At 34.9% G+C, this 19,401-nt stretch overlaps 1 protein-coding gene across 2 annotated transcripts in view; it reads left to right on the forward strand.

Moving 5' to 3' along the window:
* Window positions 1-19,401, forward strand: part of WDPCP (WD repeat containing planar cell polarity effector) — a 399,135-nt gene that overhangs the window by 251,572 nt on the left and 128,162 nt on the right. For both annotated transcript variants that reach the window (XM_032410864.1, XM_032410865.1), the window contains one exon: window positions 2,170-2,233. In XM_032410864.1, coding sequence (XP_032266755.1) covers window positions 2,170-2,233 — 64 coding nt within the window. The remainder of the gene's footprint in view (window positions 1-2,169; window positions 2,234-19,401) is intronic.

A 19,401-nucleotide genomic window follows, 5' to 3' on the forward strand; every position in this document is an offset into this window, starting at 1 on the left:
AGAGCCTACTTAAAAAAAATGCTTTAATCCAGACATGAATTTTTTTTTATTCTTTATGCCAAAGTTGGACTATATCCTGGGAATATTTTAACCCTTGGCTTAATCAGAAGTCTTGGGTTTAGCACCTTTACCTTGAGACTTGTTCAGGGCTCAGTCTCTTGAAGTGATGGCCGTTAGATAGTTCTGCCTCTCCCTGCTCCCCAGTATTTGCTCGCTGTTCAGGGATCTTTACACTAGTTTTAATGAAGGGATTTCATTTTGTTGCTATTTTTTGATTAAGACTATGGAACCCTTGGAGAGATTTTCTTATTTTTTTAGAATTCTGTGATGTACTTTAATGTATGTTTTACAGGCAGTCTAGTTGGGAGCTCCCTTTGGTATTTCTGGTTGTCCATGCTGCCAGATGCCAATGCTTGTTCTTTCATTTTATCATAGTGTCATTCATTACCTCTCACCTAGAAAGAAGAATACATCCTATCTTGCCCCTCTTAATTTCACTCTCTCCAATTTTAATTTATCCTATATATGATTGCCAACTTGATGTATCTGTGAACATATTAGACATTTTAAATTCGAAGTACCTGGAAATAAGAGTTTCAAGCTCAGGAAAGATAGGGATCCTAGAGATTCGTGAGTCACTGATATAATTATCAATGCCATGAGAGTAGGTAAGGTTAGTCGGGAGACTAGAGTAGTGAGTGTAAATAGAAGAGTACAAAAGCACACCAACTTCATGGAGTAGGCAGAGAAAAACAAACTAGGAAAAGAGACTAAGAAGATAAAATGCCAGAAATTGGAAAACAAAAGAATGGCATCTCCAAATGCAAGGAAAGAGGGGGTTTCAAAGAGGGGAAATTTATAGGGTCAGATGTGGCCAGAAGGGACACAAGAGGAGAACTTATCATTTGTTTGATCATTAGAAGATGGACGATTACTATTGCCAGAGAAGTTTCAGTGTAGTGGCAAAATAGCAGTGACTGTATGAATAAGTACTGTAACTTGCTATAATCCTCTGTCCTCTTTCTCATTACATCCTACCTCCACTTCAGTAAGCTTCCTGGAACAAAAATAAACACAATTGCCTTCTGATCTTCCATAGGTGAAAGAGATTGAGGCAAATACTGGGGAGGCTAGTAAGAAGGGCAAAGGAGGAGATTGGGGATAACAGTCATTAATTTTTTGCTTGTACTTTACTTATCATAGCTATTTTATTAATGAAATTTATATAATCTGTTAGTAATAACTAATATTCCATATTTCTGATATGTTTTAGTTGAAATCTTTATATTTTATACTATCATATTTCACAATATGAAATAGAGAACAGAGAACAACTTGGTTACTTAACTGCTTGTTTCTGGAGTCAGAAAAACTCACAATTATATCTGTGCAAATCTCCACATTCAGACCAAAAAAAAAAAGACCTTTCCTTCTAAACCTCTGTGCAAAAAGTATATGATCATGACATGCTTTGCTCTCAAGATCTTAAACTTTCTGTAAAGGTAATTAATTTAAACTGTAGTTTTCATGTATCTTAGCATAAAGTTAAACTTTCACCATAAAGAATTATCAAAGTTATACTTCAGGGAAAGATAGTACGATTGTGAAAAAAGAGCAGACAAGTAATACTTCACATATTTAGAAAATACTTTAAAATATTTAGAAACCATTTATTATTGTTATTTGAGGGCAGCCTAGGATGTATTTTTTCCAAAACTCACAAATACAACTTTTGTAATAATACATTTGACTTCTCACTTTTTACCTAAGAAACACAAAAGTGTAATTATTTGATTTGTTAATTACTTTTATCCTGCTATATTCTCCATATCCTCATACTTTTCTCTTACAAAACACAATAAAGTTAAAAATTATGAGAGACCTGCTTCCTAAGCCAGCCTTTCCCTATATTCAGCAGCACCTACTCTGGGTTCTGCTTATCCTTGAAAGTTGCATTGAAGGCCTCTGTGGACGCTTTGCCTCAGCTCCCCCTAAATGCAGTAACATTTCACATACAGAAAATCCCAACAGGCAAATTCCCTACTGTTTGAAAATATTTTTCCCATCAGAAGAATAAAAAACAATAACATAAATACATTAAACTAGCAGCTCTCTCCTTTTATGGTTTTGTTCACAACTAACATAGAACATTTGTTTTCTTCCTTATAGGTACCAGAGATTTGAAAAGGCATTTCTGTTAGCTGTTGACATTGGTGCTCGTGACTTGTTTATGGTGAGTCATTCCCAGAGATGATTTTGTGCCTTCAGTTCTAAGGCTGAGTAAGTTGTCAGCTTTTGTGACCATTAAAAAGGATTAGTGTCATTTGTGCCTTAGACACATGGTGGGAAAGCATTATTCCATCTTGGCTTGCAGCTTTGCCTTCATGAAACTGGTCAATAGCCATCTAGTCTCTTTTGACTTGTTGACATTTTCCTTGCCAGGGCCCAAAGGATATTTTATGTTTTCTAAGAATTTATAATTCTTGAACTTTTCTCTTCATGTACCTTGATGTGAGGGGATGACACCTTTCTATCTAATAAGCTTAAATGTCTTTTTAATCCATCCTCTGAAGTACAGCTACAGAAGTTAGGACATAAGGCAAAATATGTACCATAGATTTTGAATGTACTCAGTTTGTCCCTTACATTTTAGTGTGAAGTAACAAATTATGAATGTTCTCACTTGTATTTAAAGTAACCACAGTGCAAAGTAGATCCAAGGGGTTATAAATTCACATACACTTTAATCCTCCCATTTATTAGCTAACAGCAGTAAAATTGGCCAGTTTCTTACAGGTCCTTGTGCTCTGTATCATTTTCTTGTAAGATCTTTTACCTAAAGCTTTGATGGCTTAGATGTTAAAATGGGTTCATGGCTTTAGGTCACTTGTCTTTGGAATGAGTTTGTTGTTTAAATTCTAGCTTTGCACCATTCATTTAAATTGTGCTTTCATTGATCATGAAAAAAATCTTTCTAATTACTTCAAAACTATGAACCTTCTGTTATTTATCATCTGTATTTTGTATTTTGTTCTGTCAAATTGAACAGGCATATTCATATATTGATGGAAGGTTTTACTATTTAATATTTACAATATCTGTGCATGTTGACATCACAGTTCAGAAATTATAACACTTTTTAGATTTTTTGATCCCACTGACTTTATCTCCACCTTTTCACCTCTGCCTCTGTTCCTCCAGTAAAGGTAGATTTTCTTCATATTTCTTTACTTGTAAGGTTGTTTTGGGTCTAGGGACAATGTACTGAAAGACTTTGTAAACTGGTAAGTAGTATGCAGATATCATGTGTTACTGCTTTTAAGACAGAGCAACTATTGTTATTACATGGCTATGTAAGAAATAACGAAGACCTGAAACAGGGCCTGAATTACACGAATGTAAAGGAGAGGATATTTTTTAAGCAAAATCAAGATGATTCTGCAAGACCTTAGATGAAAATAAAATATTTTGATTGTAAGAATAAATACTATAATAGAAAGGAAACATTACCATAAAAGTATAGAGAACAAAAGTAAAATCCACTTGAAATCTTGCAGTCTAGAAATGAATATCCTTTAAAATACCTCTCTGTGTGAATATGCGTGTATGTTTGTGTGTGTGTGTATTGTACATTTGTTTATAACTTGAGTTTTTTCATTCAACAATATAACATAGTTTTCCATATCAGTAAACATAAATCTATATAATTTCTTCAGTGTTTACCTTGTATTCCATTTTATGGGTGGTACTGGGATAAAAACAGGCATATGGATCAATGGAACAGAATAAAGGGTCAACTAGTCTTTGACCAAGAACATACAATGGAGAGAGGATAGCCTTTTCAATAAGTAGTGGTAGGAAAATTGGATATCCACCTGCAAAAGAATGAACCTAGACCTTACATCACTCACAAAAACTAACTAAAAATGAATTGAAGACTTAAATATAAGACTGGAAACCATAAAACTTTTGGAAGAAAACATCAAGAAAAAGCTCCTTGACATTGGTCTTGGCGATGTTTGTGTGTGTGTATGTGTGTGTGTTTGGTTTTGTTTTTATAAGACAACAAAAAGCATAGGCCCCAAAACCTAAAATATAAGTGGGACTTGGGGTGATCTTACTCTTGATCTCAGCTCAGATCTTGATCTCGTGGTCATGGATTCAAGCCTCACATTAAAAAAAAAAAAAAAAAGACAAAGAAAATTAAATAGGACTATGTCAAGTGAAATAGCTTCTGCACAACAAATGAAATAGTCAAAATAATGAGGAGGCAATCTATGAATGGGAGAAAATATTTGGAAATCATATATCTGATAAGGCGTTAATATCCAAAATATATGAGGAACAAATATAAATCAATAACAAAAAAAATCAAATAATTCAATTAAAAAATGAGCAAAGGACCTAAAAAGACATTTTTTTCAAAAAGGACATGCAGATGGCCAACAGGTACATGAAAAGGTACTCAACATTACTAATCACCTGGGAAATGCAAATCAAAACCACAATCTGATAACACCTGATACCTGTTAGGATGTCTTTTATCAAAAAAGAGATTATAAAGGTTGACAAAGATGTGGAAAAAAAGGGAATCCTTGTTCACTGTTGGTGGGGGTATATATTGGTGCAGCCACTATGGAAAATAATATGGAGGTTCCTCGAAAAATTAAAAATAAAACCATATGATCTAACATTTCCACCTCTGGGTAAATATCCAAAGGAAAAAAAAATCAGTATCTTGAAGTATCTACCCGTGTCTACTGCAGCATTATTCACAATAGCTAAGATGTGAAAACAACCTAAGTGTCTATTGACAGATGAAGGAAATCTTGCCATTTGCTATATCATTGACAAACCTGGAGGGCATTACAGTAAGGAAAATAAGCCAGGTAGAGAAAGACAAATATTGTATGGCATCAGTTATATATGGAATCTTAAAAAATAAGTAAAAACTAATTTCACAGAAATAGAGTAAAATGGTAGTTGCCAGGGGCTAGTTAATGCTCTTTGTGCCCTGTTTTAAAAATCTTTTACTACCCCAAGGTCTTGAAAATTCTTTTTTTTTTTTTAAAGGTTTTATTTTTAAGTAATCTCTACACCCAGCATGGGGCTCAAAGTCACACACACACACACCAACCCCCCAGTCAAGAGTTGCATGCTCTACAGACTAAGCCAGCCAGGTGCCCCAAAACTTCTTTTTATCTTCCAGAATTTGTATTATTTTAATGTTAACATTTAAACCTACAATCCACCTCTGTTGATTTTTAAGAGGATATATCTCAAAATTGATTTCTATCATATGTATATCCAGTGGGCTTGTGACATTTATTGACAAAATTGTCCTTTGCTTGCTGCTTTACAGGGTCACCTTTGTCATAAGTGAGGTTCCCACAGAAATGCACATCAAAATCATAATGAGATATCACCTCACACCAGTCAGAATGGCTAGTATCAAAATGATAAGAAATAACAAGTGGTGGGGGCACCTGACTGGCTCAGTTTGTGGAGTGTAAAACTCTTGATCTTGGAGTTGTGAGTTTGAGCCCCATGTTGGGTATAGAAATTACTTAAAAGTATTAAAAAAAAAAAAAAAAAAAAGAACAAGTGGTGGCAAGGATGTGGAGAATGTTGGCAGGAATGTAAATTAGTGCAGCCACTATGGAAAATGGTATGGAGGTTCCTTAAAAAATTAGAAATAGAAATACCATATCCAATAATTCTGCTACTGGATATTTACCCAAAGAAAATGAATACACTTGGGGCGCCTGGGTGGCTCAGTCGTTAAGCGTCTGCCTTTGGCTCAAGTCATGATCCCAGGGTCCTCGGATCAAGCCCCACATTGGGCTCCCTGCTCAGCGGGAAGCCTGCTGCCTCTCTCACACTCCCCTTGCTTGTGTTCCCTCTCTCGCTGTCTCTCTCTCTGTCAAATAAATAAATAAAATCTTAAAAAAAAAAAAAGAAAGAAAATTAATACACTCATTTGAAAAGATATATGCACCCCTATGTTTATTGCAGCATTATTTACAATAGCCAAGATATGGAAGCAACCCAAGTGTCCATCCATAAATAAATGGGTAAAGAAAATGTGATGTATGCATATACACACACACACACAATGGAATATTAGCTATAAAAAAGAATGAAATCTTGTCATTTGTGACAACATGGATGGACCTAGAGGGTATTATGCTAAGTGAAATAAATCAGGCAGAGAAAGACAAATACAATATGATTTCACTTATATGTGAAGCTAAAAATAAAAACAAATGAACAAACAAACACCAAAAAGAAACAAACAGGCTCATAAATAAAGAGAACAAAATGGTGATTGTCAAAGTAGAGGGGTGTAGGGGGATGGGCAAAGTAGGTGAAGGGGATTAAGAGCTACAATCCTGCACATATAAAATAAGTTAGGGAGATGAAGAGTACAGCATAGGGAATATAGTCAATAATATTGTAATAACTTTGTGTGTTGACAAATGGTAACTACACTTATCATGGTAAGCACTGCATAATGTATAGATCTGTTGAACCACTATATTGTATACCTGCAAATAATGTAATACTGTATGTCAACTATAATTCAATGAAAATAAACCAAGTGCCCATATATATGTGTAGGTCTACTACTAGACTCTGTCCTTGCTCCAATACCAAACTGCCTTAATTACTTTATAAATATTTATATCCAATAGTGTAAGTCTTCCAAGTTTGTTTAAATGTGTTGTTCTTACTCTAACTTGTGATAGATGCTTAAGTCATGGATTTTTCAGCTTCTGTTTCTTAATGTATGCATTCAAGGGTATAATTTCCATTTAAGCATGGCTTTGATTGCATTCTGACAATTTTGTGTGTCTATTTTTCATTATCATTCAGCTCAAGCTATTTCTAACATATCTGTTGGGAATTCTTCTTTGCTCTAGGTTTCTTAAAGTGTATTTCCTAATTTCAAACAATAAAACATTTTCTAGGGAGACACACACACACACACACACCCCTTAACCTATTCTGTATTACATCAACCCTTTGAAATTTATTGAAATTCCTTTATGGCTCATTATATGGTCAATGGTAAGATTTCCATGTGCATTGAAGAAAATGTGCAGTCTACAGTTTACAGTTGTTGAATGCAGTGTTCCATATAAAATCAAGTTTGTTAGTCATGTTTTTCAGTTCTTCTGTATCCTCACTGAGACTGTGTTTTAAAATTTTCCACTATAATTGTGGACTTGTCTTTTTTGTTTTGTTTTAACACTGTGTAATGAGGTGCGTGCCAATTTTCTTGGTATATTGAGCCTTCATCATTATGAAACATTCTTCTATTTTGTAATAATGCTTCTTGCCTTAAAACCTACTTCATCTTGGGGTGCCTGGGTGGTGGCTCAGTCGTTAAGCATCTGCCTTCGGCTCAGGTCATGATCCCAGAGTCCTGGGATCAAGCCCCGCATCGGGCTCCCTGCTTGGCGGGAAGCCTGCTTCTCCCTCTCCCACTCCCCCTGCTTGTGTTCCCTCTCTCGCTGTGTCTCTCTCTGTCAAATAAATAAATAAAATATTAAAAAAAAAAAACCTACTTCATCTCAAAGTATACCTACACCAGTTTTATTTTGGTTTGTATTTGCTTCATATATCATGTATGCATATCTCCTTATATTTAAGTTGTATCTCTTGTAAGCAATATATAATTGTATATTTATAATCAGCTGTCACCTTTGTCTTTCAATTAGATTATTTAATTGAATTATAATATAAATAGTACAATTGTGTTTGTCCTACCCTCTTTCTTTTCTATTTGTTCCACCTATTCTATGTCCTTTTACCTAACCACCCTTGCCCTTTATTATGTTAATTATATTATTCCATTTTTCCCTCCAGTTTGCTTATTAGTTACATTTTTCCTCTAATTGGATCTTTTTGTTCTTTTTTTTTTTTTTTTTAAGATTTTATTTATTTATTTGAGAGAGAGAATGAGAGAGAGAGAGAGCACGCGCGCACATGAGAGGGGGGAGGGTCAGAGGGATAAGCAGACTCCCTGCTGAGCAGGGAGCCCGATGCGGGACTCAATCCCGGGTCTCCAGGATCATGACCTGAGCCGAAGGCAGTCGCTTAACCAACTGAGCCACCCAGGCGCCCTGGATCTTTTTGTTCTTGTTTTGGGATCATTTGGTCTTATCTCTTTGTTCTTTTTTTATTGAATGTTGTATATAGAATTTTAAAAATGTAGTGATAATTTGAGGCTGTGTATGATGCTGTTTTCCTCCAGAAAGAATTTACTTTTGCTTCTGGCAGGTAGTTAGGGTAGGGGTTAAATGATACCTTAATCTATTCTAGGATTGAGTTTATTTGAAGATGAGTTTCAGTCTAAGAACTGGCTTATTTCTACTTTATACTTACATCAAGAGTGTAGCCCCTCAGGAATCTAGTTGGAAGCCCTGCCCTTTAGCAGACCCTGAAGTATAACTTTGTGGTCTTTGCCCATTGACTCTACCTAAAGCTCTCTGCAGTTTCTCAACTTTTCAAACACTACTTTCTGTTAAGTTTCTCACCCTCTTGGCCGCCAATTCCATATTGGCAAATGCTTTGAAAAGCAAAAGCAGCACCAAATGTCAGGCTTACCTCTCTGGGCTTTGCTTCTGTCTAGAATCTTGGTCCTTCAAATACTCACTGTCTTGGTAGTTCTCCAATATCTTCAAGCAGAATTTTAAAAATTATTTTATCCAGCTGTTCTAGTTACTATCAGCAAGAGTATTGGCTGATATATCCTTATCTGGGTAACTGGAATCAGAAGTTCTGCAGAATATTTTTAGAAGGTGAGTGAAGTGTTAAAATTGGCACTAGCTGCTTTCCAATTCTGGATAACCCCCTGCAGTGTGCTATTATGTTTGAACTATTAATCACTAAGAGCCTTAAATGTCACAAATTCTACTTTAAAGCATGACATATCATCAATTTTATGCCCGAAACGGAGCAAATGAAATTTTATAAGATGTTGTATATACTAGGGTTTATTGTTCAATTATAGCAAAAGCATCAAAAAAAGAAAAGCCTAAGTTTTTTAAACTTTATCTTATTTTCAAAAAAGTAAAAAAAAACTTTTCAGCCCTTCAAGTTGAAGAATTGTATTAATCTTATAAGGTTAATAATGCAGAGCTTTCCTTTTTGATAATAATAGAAGATATTTGTGTTTATGCCTGCTTAAATTTATAGTCTGTCTTTCTTGAGGACATGCCAAGTGCTTTATGATTATCAGCAACAAAATCATTACATCTCACAAAATTAAAGCAGCTAACTTTTCTTGATCATCTGCAAAGGCATTATACCAGATAATGCCTTATATAATGATATAACATATTATGTTAATATAATATATAATATATATTATACTATTTTATAAATTATCTTATTTTATAAGATAAAATAAGATAATATAAGCAACTATTTAATTTTCATAATAATCCTAACCAATAGAATTATTATACCTATTTATAGTTGATAAAACTGATTATAAGGAAAACTAAGAATTATGAGTCAAACTCAGATGTGTTTGACTCTAAAGTTCATACTAATTCCATTTATACCAAACGACTTATATAAACTAAAAGTTTGGAAGTTTCCCAAAGCTGTGATTTATGACTTGATTACTCCCCATAACTAAGTTCAAAAAACTATTCTTTTCCTTTTATTATTTACCAAAATTCAAAAGTTATCTGTAAGAATGTTTATTGCAGAATGACATCTGATCTAGCTTAAATGATTTACAGAACCCTGGTTTATTTAGAGTATCATTCATCCAGATTAAGAGCTCTTAATCTATAATAAAAGGAAGTGTACAGTGAATATAGAAAGGACCACAGAAAAATAACACCAATGCCTATTTCCCTATGTCTCATTCATGGCTCCAGGGAAGAATGCTTTCACATGTTTAGTGATAGTTTTTTTAAAGATAGATGTGGTATATGTCAAACATGATATTGATAGATCTTCTAGGACTGTGAGTCTGCTCTTTGAGAACCCATCTGCATCTTGGGAGACATGAAGAAGAGTTGTATCTTAGAGTGTCATGTGAACTGGATAAGTACAACACTTTTTAAAGTGTCTGTCCCCAATTTCCTGTCCTTTAAAAAAAACAGTAGTTTCTGGGGCACCTGGATGGCTCAGATGTTTAAGCATCTGCCTTCAGTTCAGGTCATGATCTGGAGGTCCTGGTATCGACCCCGCGTCGAGCTCCCTGCTCAGTGGGGAGCCTGGTTCTCCCTCTCCCTCTGCTACTCCCTCTGCTTGTGCTCTCTCTGTCAAATAAATAAATAAAATCTTAAAAAACAAAACAAAACATTAGTTTCTCATTGACCCCTGCAGTTCAAGGTTATTTCCTACCAAAACCCAAGCAAAAAGGAGTATTTATATAATCAATATTGGCTCAACTGTTTTAAAATATTACTGGTAAGGGAAGAGGATTTTCCACTTCCAGCTAATGAACAAATTGGTTTTCATACTTGCCCTCCCACTGTAAACTACTATAAAACTGAACAAAATATAAGACAACTATATTTAGGCATTGGACAATAAGTCCTGCAGGACTTTGCTTCTTAAAAAATAGGGAATACACAGATGGCTCTCTATATAATTTCCAGAACAGAGACCAGTAATGTCACTCAACTGGAGAGCCAAAGATAAGAATTCAGAATTCAGAGATGATGAGTGATCTAGAATTTGTGGGGCAACATACCAGAATGGGAAAATCTGTGTGAAGAGTGGGGACCCAGAAGTCTACAAGGTGGCTCCTTTGGGTCCTTGATGGAAGGCTAAGCCACAAGTACACAAAGCTTACCAAAGAGTCACTTCTGTGAGACTGAGAGCTAAATGGAGAGGCTGCTGGGACGCCTGGGTGGCTCAGTCAGTTAAGCGTCTGTCTTCAGCTCAGGTCATGTTTCGAGGGTCCTGGGATCGAGTCCTACATCGGACTCCTTGCTCAGTGGGGAGCCTGCTTCTCCCTCTGCCCCTCCCCCTGCTGTGCTCTCTCTCTGACAAATAAATAAAATCTTAAAATAAATAAATAAATGGAGAGGCTGCATAATGTTGAGAGGTGCTAGAATTCTGGATCAAAGTGAAGCAACTTCACTGGGCATTTATATGAAACCACAGAAGTGCCATGTTTGAACATAAAAGCCATATCCCAGGACTCTGTACAAAACTGAAAGAGATCTGTCTTTAAAAATCACAAAACCAACTGGACATGTTCAAAAGAATCTACCACTAATTTAATGCCCTGCTAGTACAAAATTCAACACCCTTTAAAAGACAATATTACCCAAACTCCTTATAATGTGATGTCCCCTATATACATCACACGGTAACACATTATTAGGTATGTGAGAAGCAGGAAAATGTGATGTATAATGAAGAGGAAAAGGAGCTAATGGTAACAGATCCTGAGAGGACCCAGATACTGAAAGGAGAGGAAAAAAACTTTGGAGCAACTATTATAAGTTCAAGTATTTTAAAGAAAAGATGAACATAATGATTGAATATATAGGGATTCTTAGCAGAGATAAGAAAACTTAAAAGGGGCAAAAGAAATTCTAGAACTGAAAAATGTAAAATCTGAAATGAAAAATTCCCTGGCTAGGTTTAGCAAAAGACTGTACAATATAATAAAGGATCCATAGACATCAAGACAGATTAGTAGAAATCATCCAATCTTAATAAAAGGAAGGAAAAATATTACAAAAATTAATAAAGCCTCAGTAATTTGTGAAATCAAAATCAGTTGGTCTAAAATACATGTTATTCGTGGAAAACAGCCTACATTTCCAAGAAGCTCAGTGAACTCCAAATAGACAAAGCAATACTCAGGCACGCCACATCTTGGCGCAGCTTATCCAAACTATTGAAAAACAATGGTGAAGAGAAAAATCTAAAAAATACCCAGAAAATAAACAAACAAAAGGACATAGAAGGACCAATTAATATGAATTATGGCTGACTTCTCAACAGAAAAATGATGCCAAAAGATAATGTAACATCTTTAATGTACTGAAAAAATAACTCACAATACAAAATTTTATATCCAGTGAAAATTATCTTAAAATAGTGAAATAAAGACACTTTTGAATAAATGAAAGCTGAGATAGCACCAACTCAGGAGACCTGCGCTACAAGAAAAATTAAAAGAAATTCTTCAGGCAGAACAAATATTATACTAGATAGAAACATGGTCTATAGAAAAGAATGAAGAGCTCTGGCAATGGTAAATGTGGATTAGTAGTAAAAGTATTTTTTCCTCATGTAAAAAATTCTTTAAAAGATAATTGTCCAAAGCAAAATAATAATTCATTGTGGTATTTATAACATGTAGATTGAAATGAATGACAGTAAATCCTAACATCATGGTGGATGGTAAAATGGAATCATACTATTGTAAGATTCATACCTTTTACCAGAAGTGGTACAATATTCATCCTTTCTGATGGCTGAGTAATATTCCATTGTATATATGGACCACATCTTCTTTATCCATTCATCTGTTGAAGGGCATCTCAGCTCTTTCCACGGTTTGGCTATTGCGGACATTGCTGCTATGAATATTGGGTTGCATATGGCCCTTCTTTTCACTACATCTGTGTCTTTGGGGTAAATACCCAGGAGTGCAATTGCTGGGTAGCTCTATTTTTAATTTTTTGAGGCACCTCCACACTGTTTTCCAAAGTGGCTGTACCAACTTGCATTCCCACCAACAGTGTAAAAGGGTTCCCCTTTCTCCACAACCTCTCCAACATTTGTTGTTTCTTGCCCTGTCAATTTTTGCATTCTAACTGGTATAAGGTGGTATCTCAATGTGGTTTTGATTTGAATTTCCCTGATGGCTAATGATGATGAACATTTTTTCATGTGTCTGTTAGCCGTTTGTATGTCATCTTCAGAGAAGTGTCTGTTCTTGTCTTCTGCCCATTTTTGGACTTATTTGTTTTTTGGATGTTGAGTTTGAAAAGTTCTTTACAGATCTTGGATACCAGCCCTTTATCTGCATGGATGGGACTGGAGGAGATTATGCTAAGTGAAATAAGTCAAGCAGAGAAAGTCAATTATCATATGGTTTCACTTATTTGTGGAACATAAGGAACAGCATGGAAGACATTAGGAGAATGAAGGGAAAAATGAAGGGGGGGAATCAGAGGGAGAGATGAACCATGAGACACTATGGACTCTGAGAAACAAACAGGGTTTTAGAGGGGAGAGGGGTGGGGGAATGGGTTAGCCTGATGATGGGTATTAAGGAGAGCACATACTGCATGGAGCACTGGGAGTTGTACGAAAACACAATGAATCATGGATCACCACATCAAAAACTAATGATGTATGGTGACTAACATAATAAAATAAAATTTTAAAAAAGTGGTACAATATTAATTCTAAGCAGACTGTGATAAGTTAACACTGTGTATTATAGTGCCTAGAGGGTTTTCTTAAAAATTTAAATAGGTATGCAGCTAAAAAAAAAAGTCAATAGAGGAAAATTTAAAAAGACGTTTAAAATACTCAATCCAAAAGAGGGTAGGACAGGAAGGAAAATTAAATTTAGATTAACTGGACACTCCAATTAAAATGCAGATTGAATTCTTTTTAAGTCTGAGATTGTCAGACTGGATAAAAAGCAAGACCTACTTATATTCTGCCTGTAAGAGAAACACATTAGTTATTATGACACAAATTTAAAAGATACAACACACAAAACATAAGTACCAGACAAAGTAGATTTCAGAACAAAGGAAGTATTAAAAGACATAGAGATACTCATGATAATAAAAGGTCAGCAGAAAGACATAATTCTAAATGTTTATATACAAAATAACTGAGTTTCAAATATACAAAGCAAAAGATGACAACCAAAAAAGAAAAATAGACAAATGTAGTAATTCACAGACTAAGTAGTACAAAAATCCATAAGGATACAGAATATATGAACCTATCCACCAACTTGACCTGATGTTTTTTGAACCTATATTTAACAACTTTAGAATGCACATTCTTGGGATGCCTGAGTGGGTCAGTCCGTTAAGCATCTGCCTTCGGCTCAGGTCAGGATCCCAATGTCCTGGGATTGAGTCCTGCATTGGGCTCCCTGCTCAGCGGAGAGTCTGTTTCAGCCTCTCTGCCTGCTGCTCCCCCTGCTTGTGCTCTCTCTCACTCTCTCTCTCTCTCTCTGACAAAAAAAAAAAAAAAGAATGCACATTCTTTTCAAATGCACGTGGAACATACACTAAACATAGATTATATGCTGGTCCAAAAATAAAGCACAATACACTTCAGAAGAGTGAACTATGACACCAAAGGAATTAAATTACAATTCAGTAACATTCAATTTATCAACAAAGTTCCCAACTATTTACATATTAAGCAGTATTTTTCTAAAAGTCTCATGGGTCAAAGAAGAAATCATAAGAGAATTTAGGAAATATTTTGAATTGAATTTTATCAAAATATGTGGGATGATTATAATCAGTTGTATAAAATAAATTGCCATTGAGTCCATATTGATTCAAGTAAGTACATAAGTAAATAAATAAACCCAACTAATAAATATAAAAGGAATGATTGAGAAAATCACAATTTGGCAGATATTATAGTCATAATGGAGTAAGGCAAGAATAATTAATGGATGCTATAACTGTAAAAGTTTCCTGAGATACAGGGTATTTACATTGTCTCAAAATATTTCCCCACAAAGTATGTGTTATTTACAAAAGAAAAAGAGAAACTTTACAGTGGAAGGCTGGTAAACACCATGTTAATTAAGTGATCAAAACACCATCATCAATAATGGAACAAATCAAAATAATCTGCTACCTTATATACTACAATAAGAACACAACAGCCATTCTGTGATATTCCTGCAAAAAAGGGCATAACCGGCATCTAATCCTGAGGAAACATCAGTTGAACCCAAATTGAGGGACATTATAAAAACTAACCTATACTATCCAAAAAATGCCAAGTTCATGTGAATGAAAGGAAGACTAAAGACCTAATGTATACAAAAGGAGTCTAAAGAGATATAACAACTAAATCTGTCAAGAAATTGATCTTTGTGATATGAAAAACATTACTGGAACAATTGGTGCAATTTCAGTGATTTAAGCTGGAATGTTATCATTGTAACCTTATGATTTTGATGATTTGATTGTGGTTATATAGGAGAATGTCCTAATTAGTAGGAAATAAACACCAAAGTATTCAGGAGTGTGTTGGCAACTTCCTCTCAAATAATTCAGAAGGAAAAATCTTTGTCCTGTATTTGAAACTTCTCTAACTCTGAGATTGCTTAAAATTTTTTTAAAGAAAAAAAATTTTCACTGTTGTCATGGCTCTAGACTCTTTATTGTTCATGTTTTTCTAGGTAGAAGCTGTGTGGTTTGGGAGTCTGTTTCTATTGGTCACAGAAATGCTGCTTTTAATTTTGTGTCTTTGGGATCTTATTCTGCTTTTGAAAATTCAGGTAACCTCTCCAACCTAATTATTACTGTGGCATAAAACTACTCATTTGCCACCCAAGATTGCTTCTCTGGCCCCATGTTGGATGGCATGAAGATGAGTATGCCTTCTGAACATTCTCACGTTGGCATCCCTAATTACCTTGGCCATTGGCACAGGACCAGTTGGAATGTCAAGTTTGTGCCATTTGATAATGCTATAAAAAGACCTATAGCTGCTGCTCTCCAGCCATCTGTGCCTTCCCTTGGCATGACACTATTGGGTAGTTTGTCTTTCATTGGCATGATTTCTGTAGTGTGGCTTACATCTGCCACTCCTAGGCACTTGCTTGATGATCAAGTTGACATAAAATTGCCTCTTTGGCACTGTTTCTATATAGAGGAGTTTTATACCTGCTAACTTCTGAAATAAGAATTACCATTCATTACATACAATATAATTGTAATTTTAAATATTATAACTATAGACGTTTCTGGCTTCTATTGACTCAAACTTATCCATTTGGACTTCCAATTTCAGTTTTCCCAGTCAGAAGTCTTCATTCTAAAGAATTAACTTCTAAATGAAATGTACCTCTTCTGTTTTAAGACACTGGATTGAGTGCATACATCAACCTCTCCCTCCTGTGCCAAATCTCTAGAAATGATGGAACGTGTGTGTGTGTGTGTGTGTGTGTGTGTGTATTTAAAATTTATAACTGGAATTCAAAACAAGAATGTATGATGGACCAGAAGCTGTGAGGAATCCACTGAAAGCTGTAAAACAGACAAAACGAGATTGAAAAAGAAAGCAGAAACCTGAATGGCAAGAGGAGAATACTGCTCCCAAGGTTGGAAAAAGCACCAGAAATTCCCCATGCCTATGGAAAGAGATACTAGGAATTGGAAAAATGTGCCTGGGCAAGCAAGGGTGAATAATCAGGTTGCAGTAGGGTGCATGAGAGGAAAAAAGTCAAAATAAATAAATACTAATTTCCCCAGGTCTTGTTAGAAAAGTAAGTTGATATGATTATGCTAAGAATTTAGGACTATACACAAGAAAAATAGGAATAGATGGTGTTGTGGAATAAATTCTGTCCCCATGCCCTCCCGCATCCATATGTTTAAGCTTTAACCCTCAGAGTGACTGTATTAGGAGATAGGCCATTAAAGTGGATCCCTAATGCAATATGAGAGTGTCTTTATAAAAAGATGAGTCGCCAGGGATGCATGTGCACAGAGGAAAGGCCATGAGAGTTTACAGCAAGGAGGTGGCTATCTGCAAGCCAACGAGAGAGGCCTCAGGAAGAAGCCAAACCTGTCAACAGCTTGATCTTGGACCTTTAGCCTCCAGAATTGTGAGAAGATACATTTCTGTTGTTGAAAGCACCCAGCCGATGGTATTTTGTTATGGCAGCACTATCAGACTAACACAAACAGCATAACCTTGGAACCAATAAATAGGAAAAATACAAGAAAGAAAGCTTAATGAATTATTAAAAAGCAAATAGGAAATAATCAAAAGGAAATCACAAATGGCATAGTAAATAGAAAATACAAAATAAGCTGTCAAGAATGTCTAGTCAGTAATTATAATGCGAAATGTGAATGAATTAAGTTCACCTATTGAAAATCAGAGACCATAAGATTGGATTTTTAAAATATCCTGATATATGTTGCACTTAAAAAAAAAAACCCTCCAAACTCAAAATTACATGGGAAAGTTCAAATGGAAAAAGATATACAAATAAATGCTGCCAAAACCAAGTATGAGACAAAATATATGTACACAAAAAGATTAGAGAAGGAAAAGTAAGGTACTTTAAAAATAGGTCCTGATATTTGATATTTGATTTGATATTTCTCTTTTCAAAAGTTGGTGCCTTCTCATCCCCTTGAATGTGAGCTGGACTTAGTAACTCACTTCAGTTATAACTTCTGAAACTAGGTAATATAATGTGTTGTGGCTTTCTTTTCGATCCCTTTGTCTCTGAACACTTGTTTTGTGGGAAACTAGTTGCCATGTCATTAGGACATTCAGGCAGCCTTATTGAGAGGTCTATGCAGTGGCATACCAATGTATCTTATGAAAAGCCTCCAGCCAAAAACATGTGAATGAGCCACCCAGTAGGACCTAAGTAGGTCCTTCATCCCCAAACTTTCAGATGACTGCAGCTCTGGTCAGCATCTTGACTGCAACCTCATGACAGACCCTGAGTCAGAATCACCCAGTTAAGTTGTCCTATATTCCTGACCTTCAGAAATTGTGAGATAATCACTGTTTATTGTTTTAAGCTGCCAATTTTGGGGTAGTTTTTTATGCAGCAATAGACAACTAATACAAAGAGATCCTTCATAATTATATAGTTGACAGTAGAATCCATCAAGTAGATATAGCACTATTCATTTAACTACAGAGCTTCAAAATGTTTTTGTTTTTTTAAAGAAAAAGCTTCAAGGAAAAATTGAAAAATCCACAAAATGCAGGATTTTAATACACACTTCTCAGAAAACTATATACTAAGAAGGAAATAAACAGTGATGATCTTGAGGGTTTGAATAACAATCAGAAAACTTGAGCTAATGAAGATCTATTTAATAATCAATTCACATTATTAACACAATGACCAAATCAATCACAAAAGACGATATCAAAGCCACCAAGGATATCTCAACAATTTGAAAAGATTGCTATCATAGAGACCTTTTTCAGTGACCATAAAAAGATTGCCCTGCTAAAATATAACATGTTACTCAAAATTTGACAGCAGACTTATTCTTTAAATTGAAGTATAATTAACATACAGTGTTATATTAGTTTCAGGTGTACAATATAATGATTAAACAACTCTGTGCATTACTCTGTGCTCATCATGATTAGTGCACTCTTAATTCTATTTCTACTATTTCTAATATTTCTAGTATTTCTAATCTAATATTTCTAATCTATTTCACCCTCTCTTCCCCCGCCCCAGCAACCACCAGTTTGTTTTCTGTAGTTAAGAGTTTGTCTCTTTTTGCCCTGTGTTTGTTCATTTGTTTTGGTTTTTTAGATTCCACATAAGTGAAATCATATAGCATTTGTCTTTCTGTGTCTGATTTATTTTACTTAGCATTATACCCTCTAGCTATATCCATGTTGTCACAAATGGCAAGATTTCATTTTTTATGACTCAGGAAACTCCATATTACTATATATATATTATATATATTATACATTATATACATTATATATATTCTATATATATTACACATATATATTCTATATATTACATGTATATATAAACATATCTTCTGTATCCATTTATCTATGGATTCACACTTGGGTTGCTCCAATATCTTGGCTGCTATAATTAAGGTGCATATATCTTTTTGAATTAGTGTTTTCATTTTCTTTGGGTAGTAGAATTACTGATTCATATGGTAATTCTTTTTCAATTTTTTTGAGGAGCCTCCATACTGTTTTCCACTGTGGCTGTCTGGACTCTTACCAACAGTGCACAAGGGTTCCTTTTTCTCCACATCCTTACCAACACTTGTTATTTCTTATGTTTTTGATTCTACTATTCTGATGTATAAGGTGATATTTCATTGTAGTCTTGATTTGTATTTCCCTGAGGATGAGAGATATTGAGCATCTTTTCATGTGTCTGTTGGCCCATCTGTGTGTTATCTTTGGGAAAATGTCTGTTCAGGTCTTCTGCCCATTTTTAATTGGATTATTTGGATTTTTGGCATTGTATAAGTTCTTTATGTATTTTGGATATTAACCCCTTATCAGATATATCATTTGCAAATATTTCCTCTCATTCACTAGGGTTATCCTTTCTGTTGATGGTTTCCTTCACTGTGCAGAAGCTTTCATTTTGCTGTAGTCCCAGTAGTTTAACTTTGCTTTTGTTTCCCTTGCCTGAGGAGAAGTATCTAGAAAAATGTA

The sequence above is a fragment of the Phoca vitulina genome, unplaced genomic scaffold (assembly GCF_004348235.1).
Source record: "Phoca vitulina isolate PV1807 unplaced genomic scaffold, GSC_HSeal_1.0 scaffold12, whole genome shotgun sequence".
NCBI classification, from domain to species: Eukaryota; Metazoa; Chordata; class Mammalia; order Carnivora; family Phocidae; genus Phoca; species Phoca vitulina.